The 16,398-nt window shown below is 37.1% G+C and overlaps 1 protein-coding gene across 1 annotated transcript in view; it reads right to left on the reverse strand.

The window, feature by feature from the left end:
- LOC145667839 (PDF receptor-like) overlaps nucleotides 1-16,398 on the reverse strand; it is a 105,104-nt gene that overhangs the window by 7,110 nt on the left and 81,596 nt on the right. Inside the window, exon 5 of the mRNA XM_081735270.1 lies at nucleotides 10,738-10,823. Coding sequence (XP_081591396.1) covers nucleotides 10,738-10,823 — 86 coding nt within the window. The remainder of the gene's footprint in view (nucleotides 1-10,737; nucleotides 10,824-16,398) is intronic.

Here is a 16,398-nt window from a genome sequence, read left to right on the forward strand (position 1 = left end):
ATTTTTTTCCAAAGCTGAGACCTATATAAATCACTTCTTATCGCATTCGAATAGGTAAAATTCTCACATTCCACTGAAATCGTTAGGCCAGTTTTCCTGATAAGACTCAAAATAAATCCCTTTAAAACTTTTGGTGTGAAGATTTCATCATCTGGAACAAAGTTACAACTTCAGCGTAACTTTAAATAGAGTCTGTGGTAAATATTGTAGGTGGTAACACTCGATAAATTTTATTAGTCGAAATTACAAGATAATTTTTCCCTGACGCCTTAGATCTGGAACTTCTTGGAGATTTTGAAATACACGATCACCTTCCGCTCATATTTCCATCCTTTGCACAGTAAATTCTTTACCTGAAAGCATGAAGTGCATAAGTCACAAATCCTTGTTTTCCAGAAAAAGGCAAAAACACTTACTCAAGCACTAAATACATATTGGATATACTACATAGTAGACTTGGTTAATTACGTCAGTAACCCGTATGGAACAAAATAGAACCAACCATTCGTTGCAGACCTCCGAAAGATATACAAAAGTAGTTTTAACACATTTTCGCCAAAATTGGACTTACGCACTTCATGCTCTCAGGTACACAATTCATCTATCACTAGCATGGGCTCGCATTATCTCCATCAAAGCCTAGAGTAGCATTGGCCAGGTTACCTCATGTGTCGAATTTTCCTAGTGTGTGATATAATGTGATAGTATACCTCGCCTCATCCTCCATCTATATCATCGACGTACTTCTTCATTTATATTTACTTCTTTCGATCTGTATTAAATATTTTATTGTTATCATTTTAAAAGTAATATATTAATACATGTATCTACTATCATATATCATATTTAATGTTAAGGATCGCAAAGGTCCTTAAGCCTTCGCAATTTATTATAGCAAAGTTCAATAAACATCCCCTAGACCTGCTCTCAATCCCTCATTACACCAGTCTACAACTTCTCTTCCCTAAGAGAAGGCATAACTCTCTAACAGCCATTCATGGCTAGCCACAAGAAAAAGATAATTTCTTTCAAAAGTTAAGATACAACACATTAGCTTTCTTTAAGTTAATATGCTTTCATGTTTGTATAGGTATACAGTCTATTACCGGTATAGACTGGAATAGTGATGTCGTCATTTCCTTCAAGTTACCATGGTGATCGCCATGTTTTTTTCTATACAAACGCGTGAAGCTAATGGAGCTAAAGAGCTTATTTCTAAAAGCTCCACATCCCTAAGCAGTAAGGTAGAAATCGAATAGTTAATGTAAGCACAATTATCATGTAATCCACCATGAGAAGCAATTATACGCAATATAAACTCCCTAACGTGTAGATTGACAAACTGTCGGCACAGAGAAAGCTGTAAAAATATATGATTTTTAAAAAAGAAAAAAGTCTTTTAGAATAATGTTAATTCTATTGTGGCATTATTTACACCTCTAATGTCTACTGTTTATAATGGGAGTGCACAATATTATTTCTAAGTATACATTACAAAAGAAAGAAAAGGCTAGCCTTTAGAAATATTCAATGGAGACCTTCAGTGGATATAGGTAACATCTTTTCTTATATTCTCTATCAACTTTTTTTAAGCATTTAGAAAACGTATAATAATTACATATTCAATTATGAATGGTTCAGTATATATTTTAAACAACTGTTAAACAATAATACTCTTCAAATTTGTAATAGTATATCATACTCATATTACTGAATCAAAAATTTTCCGGAATTATTTAAAGTTAATATCTGATTATGAACAGGGTGAGTACACTTTAAGGTTTAATTTAAAGTGAAAATATAGAAATTCTCTAAATATACATCAGAGGGACAATTTCACAAGACATGTGAACTCGCTAATTTCAGTGTCAATGTTTGTCATGGACGTAACATTATTTAACATATTTTTATTATAATTACCTTTTCTACCTTTTTTTTTTTAGTTTCAATCATTAGAAATATTTAAAAAGAAACATAAGTATTTGTTCCACTCTAATATTTGCAGTTCCGAAATATTTCATCACTGGTTTCGTTTTGCACATAGGTTCTTTAGGTATTCAAGCTACTTGTTGTTTAGAAAATAAAATGGCGATCACCATAGCAACGAGAAGGATGTGGTGTCACACTATTTTAGTCTATTAAAAGTTATCGACTGCAAAAAAATATATCACTATTTAGCTGAAATGTATAGGTTGTCTAAATGGATTTGTTTAAATCACACGTAAAAATTCACTCAGTTCCATTTATTCAATTTAAATTCACATCGAAGTGTATTTTTGAAGAACATGTAACTTCTCGTCGAAAGTCGAAAGTCATGAGAATATCCTGAGGAAACACGCCCTTATGGATCAGAGTAGAACACAGGGAACTTGAACAAGTCGGTAATTTCAAGTATCTGGGAAGTATTTTGACGAGAGACGCTTACTGCACCAAAGAGATTAGGATACGAATTGCCATAGCTAAAGAAGCATTCAAAAAGAAATGATCACTCTTAACTAGCAGGCTCAATATTGGACTTAAGAAGAAGTTGGTCAAGTGCTATATATGGAGCCATTGGACTGTATGGTTCAGAGACTTACACATTACGGAAGTTACAGAAGAAATATTTAGAGAGCTTCGAAATGTGTGTTGGAGGAAGATGGAGAAGATAAAATGGACAGAGAGAGCAACAAACGATGTTTTGAAACGGATAGGAGAGAAGAGGACATTCTAGCTACCATCCTTCGTAGAAAGGTCAATTGGATTGCACACATCTTGCGTAGAAATTCTCTTATTCACACCGCCATAGAAGGAAAGATGGAAGGGAAGCGAGGAATAGGAACAAGAAGAACACACAGCTGATCGATGATTTGAAGGATAGAAGAAACTATTGGGAGATAAAAGAGGAAAATGAAGATCTAGAAAAGTGGAAGAAACATTTCCAGGCCCAAATCTAAAATTGAAAAGAAAAAAAAACTCAGTCCCAGGACCTGCTGAAAGGCAGAATACTTAATAATAATAATGCAACTTTTAACGACGTAACTGTTTATAAAATAGGTGCTTGAATTAATGTTTGCTCTGTTTTGCAACAAAGCATTATCATTATTTCAAAGCACAGTAATTTACATTTAATTGAAGCTATTCTTTCGAAGTTACAACTTTTCCCGATGGATTTCACGATTTAAAAAAAAAAATCAGATTCCTTTGAGGCGATCCATCTATTGAGATATTTTTTGACATCTTCAAAACATGTGAAATGTTCAGAAAGGCCGCGCTGCGCAGACCGAAATAAATACATGTAGTAATCTGAAGGAGCGAACGTTAGGTGAATATGGCGGACATCGAAGTGTCAGCAAGGTTTCCTTGACTAAGTTTGCAATATGTGGTACGAGTATGGCATTGTCATGGAAAACAATATGTTTGTCATACCTTTTGATATATTGTGGGCGTTTTTCTTTGAATGGTAAACTAAATTGAGTAGTTGTTTTCCGTAGCGTTCAGCATTAACCGTTGGAGCCGGTTGGAGCAAGTCATGGTAGACTACACCGACTTGATCCCACCAAATGCACTGCATGACTTTCTTTCCATGAATATTTCTTGTTGTGGCGTTGGTGTTGCTCGTCAAGATGCACCCATAATTTCCTACGCTCAGGATTGTCGTAACAAATCCACTACTCACCCGCCAGTCAAAATTTGATGCATAAGCGACATTTGTTGTTATCTTTGAAGCAGCAATTCACAAATGGATAAACGTTTTGCAAGTATCTTTTTGATAAATCATGTGGTATCCAGTTTCTTCATTTCTGTATCATTCCCATTGCTTTTAATCGTTTCATAACAGTTGAGGCAATGACATTTAGTATTTCAGACTACTCTTCAAGCGTCTTCTCCGAGTAATGCATGTTATTCATTATCTTTAAGCCAGTAGCGTCATTCAGATTTACCAAGTGTGTGTGTGTGTGCTTGGGGGGAGGGGGAGGAGCGGGAGAAGAGAGTTCATCTACACATGAGTTTCACATTTTTTTTTATTAGTATATAATTTAATACGTATGCAAGAATTTGCAAAATTTGGAGTGAAGATATCGACCTTTATAGATTATTCATAGAATTTTATTTTAGTGCATCAATATTGTTTTCGTGAACGAACACGGTATGCAAATAGTTGAATTTGGCATATCAGCGGAAAGAATAATTGGTTTCGAAAAACGGGCTTTGCCCTATTTCAAATGCTGAAAGTTCTAGTTTCCATTGTTTAGAAGAAGAATTCGCGCATCAAATGCTTTTCCAATGTTAAGTCTATGAACATTTCGGTTTGGTGATTGTTCCTCAATGCTATGTCCGATCAGGATATGTGAACCCCTTACGACACTCAGCGCGTTCGATAATCGAAATGTGGAACAAGAGCGCCCTAGACAATATTATTTTACATAAGAAACCGTTATCACGACTCACTTATCTGCTTTCGATTTCGAGCCATTTTGAAAATCGGCATTTATTTTCTCGTTTCTAAACGGCTGAAAACGGAAAGCCACTAGATGACTTGTGATAGCGGTACCTCACGCAATATAATATTGTCTAGGGCGCTCTTGTGCCACATTTCAATTATCTCTTATCTATTTGAAGATATCACATAATTACTGTAAAATTAGCGGTATTTTAATTTCGCCGGGATGAAGGCTCTTAAGAACGGTTCAGGTATCTCGGAGGAGTATTTGGACAAACCAGCGCCTAAGTCGAGTAAGGAGGAGCTTCGCTCCAATTAAGAAGTAAGTATTTCTGAAACTCGGGTTGTTCCCTGCCCTCTCCAAAGGGCATCAACGTTTTTAAAACTTTTTCGGCGGACCAGGACACTCTTTGTCACACACGTCAAAATCGTTGACTTTGAATCGTCTATACCAATTTCTGCAAGTTGTTTCAAACAGAGCATGACCTCCATACGCCCCCACTAACATACAATGACTTTCAGCAGCAGATTTCTTGAGACAAAAACAGGAAAATAATCCTTTCCGCAAATGCTTTTTCTGAAGGGGAGAGTACAAAACCCAACATTTGCAAGGCTATATATACTCATATTCTTTTTACACCAATGAAGGCCACGCACTGGTATTATAGCATATTGATAGTACAATGGACTACCTCTTAACCGCCTCGTCTTTAACTGTCCGTCGGCTCAACCGCCCATCTTCCAAGAAATAAAGTCACTTTCGTTTTCAGTCGCACTCCACATGAGTAATAAATAACAGTAAAAGAATATAATACTGTACTTCATTCAGAAGTTTCTTCTCAGTATATAAATACCGTAAACAAAAGACGTATGGCAAGATAGCCCCCCCACTTTAGAAAATTGAAACAATGACTAGGTCATTCGTTTGTACTACGTTTGTACCGTTTGTACCGAAAATATTTTCGTTTGTACCATTTTCCTTACAGGGTTACTTGAGAGGTCGACTGGGGGGCTATCTTGGCGCCAAGATAGCCCCCCCGTATCACAGCACAAAAAATTGGAATACACCATTCGAAAGCAAATCGTTTGTACCGTTTGTACCGAAAAAAGTTTTGTTTGTACCCTGATACTTTTCGAGAAACAGGGGATAATATTTGGGGGGCTATCTTGGCGCCAAGATAGCCCCCCCGTATCACAGCACAAAAAATTGGAATACACCATTCGAAAGCAAATCGTTTGTACCGTTTGTACCGAAAAAAGTTTTGTTTGTACCCTGATAGTTTTCGAGAAACAGGGGATGATATTTGGGGGGGCTATCTTGGCGCCAAGATAGCCCCCCGTATCACAGTACAAAAAATTGGAATACACCATTCGAAAGCAAATCGTTTGTACCGTTTGTACCGAAAAAAGTTTTGTTTGTACCCTGATAGTTTTCGAGAAACAGGGAATGAAATTGGGGGGGCTATCTTGGCGCCAAGATAGCCCCCCCGTATCACAGCACAAAAATTTGAAATACACCATTTTAAAGCAAATCGTTTGTACCGTTTGTACCGAAAAAAGTTTTGTTTGTACCCTGATAGTTTTCGAGAAACAGGGAATGAAATTGGGGGGGCTATCTTGGCGCCAAGATAGCCCCCCCGTATCACAGCACAAAAATTTGAAATACACCATTTTAAAGCAAATCGTTTGTACCGTTTGTACCGAAGAAAGTTTTGTTTGTACCCTGATAGTTTTCGAGAAACAGGGGATGATATTTTGGGCGGGGGGCTATCTTGGCGCCAAGATAGCCCCCCCCGTATCACAGCACAAAAAATTGGAATACACCATCCGAAAGCAAATCGTTTGTACCGTTTGTACCGAAAAAAAAGTTTTGTTTGTACCCAGACTGTTTTCGAGAAACAGGGGATGATATGTTGGAGCGGGAGGCTATCTTGGCGCCAAGATAGCCCCCCAGGTATCACAGCACCAAAAATTTGAAATACACCATTTTAAAGCAAATCGTTTGTACCGTTTCTACCGAAGAAAGTTTTGTTTGTACCCTGATAGTTTTCGAGAAACAGGGGATGATATTTTGGGCGGGGGGCTATCTTGGCGCCAAGATAGCCCCCCGTATCACAGCACAAAAAATTGGAATACACCATCCGAAAGCAAATCGTTTGTACCGTTTGTACCGAAAAAAAAGTTTTGTTTGTACCCAGACTGTTTTCGAGAAACAGGGGATGATATGTTGGAGCGGGAGGCTATCTTGGCACCAAGATAGCCCCCCAGGTATCACAGCACCAAAAATTGAAATGCACCATTCGAAAGGTAATCGTTTGTACCGTTTGTACCGAAAAAAGTTTTGTTTGTACCCTGATAGTTTTCGAGAAACAGGGGATGATATTTGGGGGGTTATCTTGGCGCCAAGATAGCCCCCCGGTATCACAGCACAAAAATTTGGAATACACCATTCGAAAGCAAATCGTTTGTACCGTTTGTACCGAAAAAAGTTTTGTTTGTACCCTGATAGCCCCCCCAAAAGTCATCCCCTGTTTCTCGAAAACTATCTTGGCGCCAAGATAGCCCCCCCGTATCACAGCACAAAAATTTGGAATACACCATTCGAAAGCAAATCGTTTGTACCGTTTGTACCGAAATAAGTTTTGTTTGTACCCTGATAGTTTTCGAGAAACAGGGGATGAAATTTGGGGGCTATCTTGTACGCAAGATAGGCCCCCTAATGTGTACTTTTTCCATGTCCATTAGTAAGTATTGTATGTTTATCCATTTGAATTGATGTGTATTTAGAATTCTGGTTGTGCCTAAAAAATAAAAAAAATGAATTTTTCAGTAATAACTCAACGTTAGAATTGAATCGGCGAGTGGGAAAACAGTGTGAGTCCAAAATAAACCATTTTGAAGTAAAGGCAAAAATAACACTAAAGATGGAGAACTACAAGTTGTAATGAAGAGCAGTGCAATTTGCAAGATCTTGCACGTTATAACAGAATGCTATAATGTCGACTGTACATTTGTGGCATTAACAAAAGAAAGTTATTTTTTCAAATATCTCAAAATGCGTTTTCTGAACTAGTAGTGATTTTCCACTCACCGATTCAATTAAATTTTCTCTATTTCTGCCCTTTTCCTTAAGTAAATACGTATTATTCAGCAATGGCCTATTCGCTTTCGTCTATAGTCCATGAAAGCGGCAAACTTCTCGAGCCGTTAATGTGACAGATATAAACAGCTAATTTTTTCAGTTGGTGTAAAGCTGAAACGTGAAAGGACGCAGTTAGGTGAGCAAACATTTCATCTTTTAGTTTTCTTTGTTTAAGTTTATTTCTGTAAATCCAGTATCTTTCTGAATTTGTACACACTTTGTTTTTATTTTTACGGTATTTATTTGCGGAAAAGGGCACAAATAGACAAAATTTAATTGAATCGTTGAGCGGAAAAATACTAATAGTCCACAAAACGCATTTTGAGATATTTGAAGAAAGAACTTTCGTTTGTTAATGCCACAAATGTACAATCGACATTATAGCATTCTGCTATAACGTGCGAGGTCTTCCAAATTGTACTGCTCTTCATTACAACTTGTAGTTCTACATCTTTAGTGTTATTTTTCCCTTTACTTCAAAATGGCTTACTTTGGACTCACACTGTTTTCCCACTCGCCGATTCAATTTTAACGTTGCGTTATTCCCAACAAGTCCTTTTTTTTTATTTGGATATGTACAACAAGAATTCTAAATACACATAAATTCACATGATTAGACACATAATACTTATTAATGGGCATGGAAAAAGTACATATTAGGGGGCCTATCTTGGCGCCAAGATAGCCCCCCCAATTTCATTCCCTGTTTCTCGAAAACTATCAGGGTACAAACAAAACTTTTTTCGGTACAAACGGTACAAACGATTTGCTTTCGAATGGTGTATTCCAATTTTTTGTGCTGTGATACGGGGGGGGCTATCTTGGCGCCAAGATAGCCCCCCCAAATATCATACCCTGTTTCTCGAAAACTATCAGGGTACAAACAAAACTTTTTTCGGTACAAACGGTACAAACGATTTGCTTTCGAATGGTGTATTCCAATTTTTTGTGCTGTGATACGGGGGGGCTATCTTGGCGCCAAGATAGCCCCCCCAGTTGACCTCTCAAGTAACCCTGTAAGGAAAATGGTACAAACGAAAATATTTTCGGTACAAACGGTACAAACGTAGTACAAACGAATGACCTAGTCATTGTTTCAATTTTCTAAAGTGGGGGGGCTATCTTGCCATACGTAACAAAAGTGTGGTTTGTGTGATAACTTGGTGTGTGTTATTCAATATACTGTGTTTCGTTCAACTGACAAAGGACACTTTTTCTGGTGTCACATGAAATGTGGAACAAGACTATGGTCAATCGATTTTTGTTAGTGAACAAGATAATCCATAGGCAGGAAAAACCCTTGATTGTAACCGTTCCGTACTTCTGGTGGAAAGTAGGGTCACTGCCAACAAAACACGTTTGGATAATGAAACGAAATATAGCGCGACTTCGATGGAAATATAAGTAGAAGCACAACATATACTACAATGTAACAGTTATATTAGACAATACTCTGACAAGTGAGGGCAGAGGCGTAGCACATAACGACAGAGGTGGGGGCGAGTAAGCACAAGTAAAAATGATCATATAATTGAGCAAAACGGAGAAGCAAGACGTCAGGGGAATGGTACAGTAATAATACATTGTCAAGTAATCAATCACAAAATATAGACAGCTGTAGACGACACCATGAAGCAGAACTGGAAGAAAGAGAGCTATGGAGGGGATTGTCCGTAGGGTCCGCACCCCCTCGTAACGTCCGATGTGTATACACTGTTCTATGCATGTAGGCATTCATTTTCATATGTTTATGATGATGGTGATGATTATGATGTTAACATAAAAGTAAGACAACAATATACGGCCCTGTGTGAATGCACTGCAAAGTCCAATACACCACTATACATTGAAAGATCAGTTCAGAAAGGTGGGGGCCGTTGCCTCCTTGTCTTTCCACTCTTCACCCACGTACTTGGCTATGTCCATGATATATTACTATGCTATTCCTCTCAAGTGCGGTTCGTATATGTTCATACCTTCTATGGAACTTTTCCCCTACGCTATACTCCATGCTACCCGCCCTCTTCCTCTGTTGTTACGTGCTACGTCTCTGGCCTCACTTGTCAGGGTATTGTCGAATGTAATGTTACATTGTAGTATATGTTTAACTGCGCTTCTATGCATATTTTCATCTAATTCATGCCATATTTCGTCTCATTATCCACAACGTGTTGTGTTGCCATGCCCCTACTCTTCCTCCCATAAGTACGGAATGGTTGCGATCGAGGGTACTTCCCGCCTATGGGTTTTCGTGTTCACTAATACAAATCGATTGATCATAGTCTAGTACCACATTTCGTGTGACACCAGAAAAATTTCCCTTGTGAGTGTTACTGAAGTAGATTGTGGTCGAAACTTTTATATTTTGTTAAGTTAACCCTTAGCAGGAATTGTGTGTCTCTTAGACAATTATGTGCTTTCAATGTGTTATGTAAAACCAACATTGATTCAAATAACGCATTGATTTCCTCAATAGCTTTTCATTATTTAGTTTGACGTATAAGCAAGTGGTCTACTGTTGGCAGTCTAGTCTGTGAGAGTAATTATAACTGTTTTCCAAAAATTTTTGGTGTCTGTTAACCACACATTTCCATTAACGTAAATATTTTTTCTGTGTTTGTTAGACACGCATTTCCATTAACGTAAATATTTTTGTGTGTCTTTTAGGCATGCATTTCCGAAAGTGATATTTATTTTGAAACTTATTTTGTCAGCAGTAGAATACATATTTGAAGCCTATAACTTTTATTAGATTGTTTATGAAGTGTTGTTGAGAATTGTAAAAATGGTGACTTTAGTATCTCAGAGACCAAATGTGCGAAAAGAAATGCTTTTGTGGCAAAAAGAAATGTTAGATGAAGACGAGATTGAAGAGGAGGAGTTTATAATAATATTCTCGTTAGACGATTCGAATATCAGCACCTCATGTTTAGTGGGAAACAAGAACTATTTATTGAAAGTGAAGAAGACAATAATATTGATCTCGTGGAATATATGTATTCAAGTGTTTAGCTAACTTCAAATATAAATAAGACTATAATATAAATAACTTCAAATATAATAAATTATCTATATGGGAGTTTGAGAGCATAGCCGGGCTACTTATTTGTGGCCTACACTGTATATAACAATATGTAGATATGCGAATAAAGATAGAATATTTCCTTCTTACCATATCTCATGAAGTTCCCCGTTGCTTCGTTCCTTCAATTTGGTCATCAGAACACGTGTTATGTTGAGCAGCAGAAGAATATTGGCCTGCAATCAAACACACAGATTATTTTTACACTGCGTTCTATTTCAATAGAAAGCTTAACATAACGCATTTTGTTAGAGTGATTATAGAGATTAGTACATATCCTGGTCAAGGGCGCCGATCCTCAGAGGGATGGGGGCCCGGGAACCCCCAAGCTCATGTGGGCCCCCTATTGTATTTATGAATATACAATTTCTCTTAAAATCCTCATATATATATACCTTCTGCATCTGAATGGGCCCCCCAAATTTACAGAGAAATCGGCGCCCTTGATCCTGGTATATTATTGAATAGCGTTGAGGCTTACAAAAGAAAAGATATTTTGACGTTTTAGTGAGTACAATTTCTAATCCTATTTCTAAACAGCAAAGGAGTAAACGACTGTCACGCTAATTTCTAATAGTAAACTGTCTCACTAATAGATGTTACTATTTATGTTATTTCCTGACTGCATGGTGCTATTAGATGGCGCCAGTGTGCAGAGAACTTACTGATCTAAAACTTTTATGACATTTTTGTTGCAACTTAAAACTCTATCGTTTCAATTTAATTACTTGAAAATAGGATAAGGAGCGTACCATATTTAGATTAGAGCGTTAATATATTTATATTTCTACAGCAATATATTGTGGCTATCTAAGTGCATCTTAGTTATGCCGCATTTTTAGTGGACAAATCAAACAATGGTTTCATTTATAGTGTTCAGGAAGTGAAAAGTTCGGGTACAGCTAGTTGTTAAAGCCTTTCTATTACAACTATACACAGTGTTGCCACACTTGGTGCAATTGTACCAAATTCAGCCCTTTTTGGCATTCATCGGCCCGTTGGTACCATGCTGGCATTTTCAGCCCCTTTTGTGAAAAAGTTGGTACAATTCTACCCAGTTCAGCACCATTTAACATTGTCACATACTTTAACACCAATACTTGTCACATTTTCAAAAGTGTCAGTAAGACTTTTCCTACATCTCACGTTACTCATACTGTGTGTTGGACTCAAGCTGTTGAATATTCATTTCTGCAACGTTGCACCGCATAACGCTACGAACTTTGTGTAGAAAATTCATAATTCGAAGTATACCTGGAAACAAATGACTCTAGATGGGGTCATCCGCGCCGCGCATGAAGGAGACGAGAAAGAAGGAGTGTGGTAGAAATTTTAGTCGTCCTATTTGGATTTTTTTTTAAATCAAGTTTTAAAAAGAGCACTTTCTTGATTTGAACTCTTGGAAAAGGGAGGGGTTTTATAGAACTTTACCTCTTTTAGTTTAATGTTATAGAGCCATGTATTTCACTTAGCGGTAAAAGTGGATCTGAAAAGAGAGGGAGACGCATGACGTCATGCTGTCCTTTGTACCTATCTTTATCATTGTGATTTTTTAGAAGTGGGGGACGACACATATATATTTTCTGGAAGTGGGGAGACGGCGTCCCTCCGCGTTTCCCCACACTTTTACCCCGATCGTAAAAAATGATTAATTCATCTCTTTTTATTTCAATTTGGTACTATTTTTCAACTCACTCCAGAGCTAGGACTGTGGCAACACTGACTATGTCCCTGCTGGCGATGCAGTGTCTATGTGTGTTTTCACGTTCCTCCATCGAAAAAGGAGGGGCAAGATGCTGTGACCGAAATTCTTCAAGATGCGAACAGGCTTGCCACAATGAAACATTCCGAATTATTTCACGAGTTTCGCTGTGCACTCTTTTTTTTGTTAATCTTTCTAAATATCGCAAGATCTTCACTCGCCAAGACCAATACGACTAAATAACAAATTGGCAACACAACCAAAGTCATTCACTTCTTCCTCCAAGCATAGAGAAAGTTTTCTCCGTAAGAGGGTGGTGGGGTAGGGCCAAAGTGTTTCGCATATTTTCCGAGGACATACTGGAAATAGAAAAGTTCTATTAATGTTCTAATTAATAAAAGAAAAGTTTAATCAAAATGTCAGCTGTCAAATAGCGATATTGCAGGATCTCAAACGAAACATTGACTCAGGAAATTAAATAGACAAACACAATAAGAATAAATTAGTAATTCTACTGGAAAATTTGGAACTTTTATGACTATATGAGATATTTTCTCAATCAATTTAAAATCGAAATGTTTGATTTCTGCAACTTGCAATCTGAATAGACTGTGATGGGACCTATTCTAGAAACGATAAATCTATTCCAAAACATACAATTATATCTTTCTCTTACCATTTTTGCTCTGTTATCTGTTGACAGACGAACGGACATACGCGTTCTATACAACTTCCTACCAGTGTTTGTAGGTATCCGTAAGAAAATTTCCCTCAACTGACACAAAATTTCTCTTTTTCTTATCAAATTTTCCCTAGTTTGTTGAGTGTCCAATTCCAATGACAGAAGTCAGATGATAAAATTAATTTAGCTGTGTTAAATTAAGTGCCAACCATATTTGTTTTATTCATTTGCTTTTTGCTCCTTTTTTTTTTTTTTTTTACTTTTTCCTTCACTTTTTTTTTTAAGTATACACGAAGCTACTTTCAAGGTCGCGTCCAGAGAGTCCTCTTGCCGGGATCGATTTCTAACCTTTATCTGTAACTTCCGGAGTAGCACAGGGCACTGTACTTGGATCACTCCTATTCATATTGTACACGGATGACTTGACTAATTGCTTCAACTGAAATTCCAGCAGAATCCTGCAAAGTCTTCTGAGAAGTGAACAGTATAGAAGACTCTGAGCTACTTCAAAACAGCATAGATAATTTTTCCTCCTAGTGTAACACATGGCTTCTAAAAGTTAATCCTGATAAGAGTAAACTCATGACATTTTCCCCAAAAGAAAAATATTGTACACACCTCATACAATATAAATGGTTTGCCCATTACGAGAGTCAATTGTCGTATCTCCGAGATCTACTTTTGACACAAAACTAACTTTCACAAAACATATAAACACTATCACCAAGCATTCGATGCTACAATATCTGTACAGAAACAGAAATACGGAACATCTTTTCCTTAGCAACTTTCTACAAGACAATAATTGATGCTAAATTGGAATATTGTTCACCTATCTGGAGAATGGAAGCTCCTACAAGCCCATCCTCGTTAAATTCAGTTCTAATCTTCTTCCCTGCAAAAGTACGGTTTAGAGTGATTTGCACACATGTGATGGCAAAACATGAGTTAAAAACAGTAAATATTCAACCATCTGACACTCGTCATAAAATCAGTGACCTTAAATATCTGTATAAACTCACACCTGATCAACTCAGGTCGGAAACACTACTCTCTGAATTGCACATCCGAATTTCCATCAGACAAACACGCAACACATATCCTTTACATACAGTACGACATAGACTTTCAGTAGTTCAACATTCTCTGTTCTACAGGTTTCCTAAAGTATACAACGATATGTCACAATTCTGCACTACGACGTCATTTTGGTGGATAAACTTTAGTCAGCTATTGCCAACCTTCTTACATATTGTTATCATTTACATATTGTTATCGTTGTTGTTATTATTATTGCTATTGTCATTATTATTGTTATTATTACTGCATTATGTTTCATCTCTTAGCTTGTTAGATATTCCAGTGTAAATTGGTGTTCAGCTGTATCTGGAATTATGTACGTATGTTGCATAAATAAATAAATAAATAAATAAATACACCCAACAATAGTTGCAAATTATGCTACTTTGAACACATACACACACTATTGCTATTGAAATGGTTTATTTTTGAAGAACAAAGTAAAATTTAAGCATTTACATTCGTCAACCAATGAGCGCGAAAATTTCCCTGAATTTTTCCCTTTTCGTTAAATTTGCCTACGAAATTTCCCTAGAATAGGGAAATTTTCCTCAAACTACGAGCACTGCTTCCTACACTTATGCACAGCATTGTTTGAAAGTCGAAAAGCAAGTAGTTATTATATACAAGTATAGATGGCGACAATGTGGCGTCGTTGCACACAAGGTAAGAACTACGTGCTTAGTAGGCGACGGGATGCCCTTATTCGATTCTTTAGTACAACTCACAGATGACGAGAAGAACCCTAGCAGAAGTACTGTGACGTAGGTATGGGCTCGCCCACTTTTCGGACGGGGTTTCAAATGACACCACGGAATAGAACACATATAACTTTACCCGGAGTAGCAGACGACAACTAAGTATAGACCACACCTCAAAAACCGAAAATGGACTTGACCGTGTCGACCTTTCCCCGCTTCCCCTGTTTTAGGGCTCTTCTCGTCATCTGTGAGCTGTACAGTGATTTCCTATTTTTTAGGAGGGGGCTAATAACACACTTTACTGAACACCTACGACGTCACGACGCAATTGAGTTAGTTATTATACTATATATATGAAGTGCCTCGAATTTGATTTTAACTTATTATTAACCTCTTTAACGAGGAACGCTTCTTTAGACGCGCTCCGAAGACGACACTAAATCGGTGAGAGCGTTTATGGTCACAGTTTAAAAAGTTCTCGATAATTGGATCAAGAAATACAATCTTCCCCAGATAGCACAGAATTTTTTTTAAAAATGTTTAAAAATTTGCAAAGGCAAACTAAAAAGTTTGCAAAAAACTTGCCTTTTCAAATGAGAAAATTTGCCGAAAGTTCAATGCAAATAACGAAGTTGACCCTGGCTGAGTTTGCAGCAAAGTTACCTCAGAAAATGAAAACATCTGCCAATACAAACGAAATGTTTGCGACTGCACAGCAAGAAAGTTTGCCAGGACTTTGCTGCAAATATTTTGTGCAAATTTTCTTTGACAAAATTTCCGAAAATGAGTTGATAAATTTGGTGAAAATATTAAAAGGTTTGCAGCAACATTGCAGAAAGAGTTTTCACGATCGCAAGATCATGTTTGCTGCAAATGTATCAGGTAATAGTTGCTCCAAATTTATAAAGTGAAACCTAACTTTATGAAACATCAAAATTTTTATGTGAGTCCGTCTTTTCTTAGTGGCAAGCATTAAACATCTTTAGCTACTTGCCAAAGATAAGAAACTTACGAACGATAAACGCACAGACAAAGGATATCGCAATTTATCTACTTACTCAACGATCATATCCCTGTACTTACTCTCACACACATTCACAAAATAACGTCAGGCTGCCTGGGTCAATAAAAACATCTGATATGAGACAGTGAGTTTATTCAGGAGTCCTCTGGTGCATTGGTTTTTCTCGATTCTCACTTCCCGCTTGTTTTGTCACAGTTGATGTAGCGCAGTGAATTCTGGGTACGATGCGCGCGCACTCGGTAATATCATCACATATTTGCTTTCAGCAAGTTTTTCGAAACAAGCTTTATAGAGAGTTGCAAACTGTTTGCGACGGCAAACTTTCAATGCTATATTTTAAAAAAAGATGCAAGTTAATTGCAGTGGTGAATTTATTTTTACAAATCAGCGAAAATTTGCAGATCATATTGAAAGCTTTTAATAAATATTAAGAAATTTTGCCTTCGCAAACTTTCAGATTGTTTGCTCCACTAAACGAAGCAAAAATTTGCCGCAAGTATTCGTGCTATCTGGGTCTGGCACTATGCTCGACATGAATCTACCATTCCCAGCTAAAAATCAA

The sequence above is a fragment of the Thermobia domestica genome, chromosome 13, assembly GCF_964235325.1.
Source record: "Thermobia domestica chromosome 13, izTheDome1.hap1.1, whole genome shotgun sequence".
NCBI lineage: Eukaryota > Metazoa > Arthropoda > Insecta > Zygentoma > Lepismatidae > Thermobia > Thermobia domestica.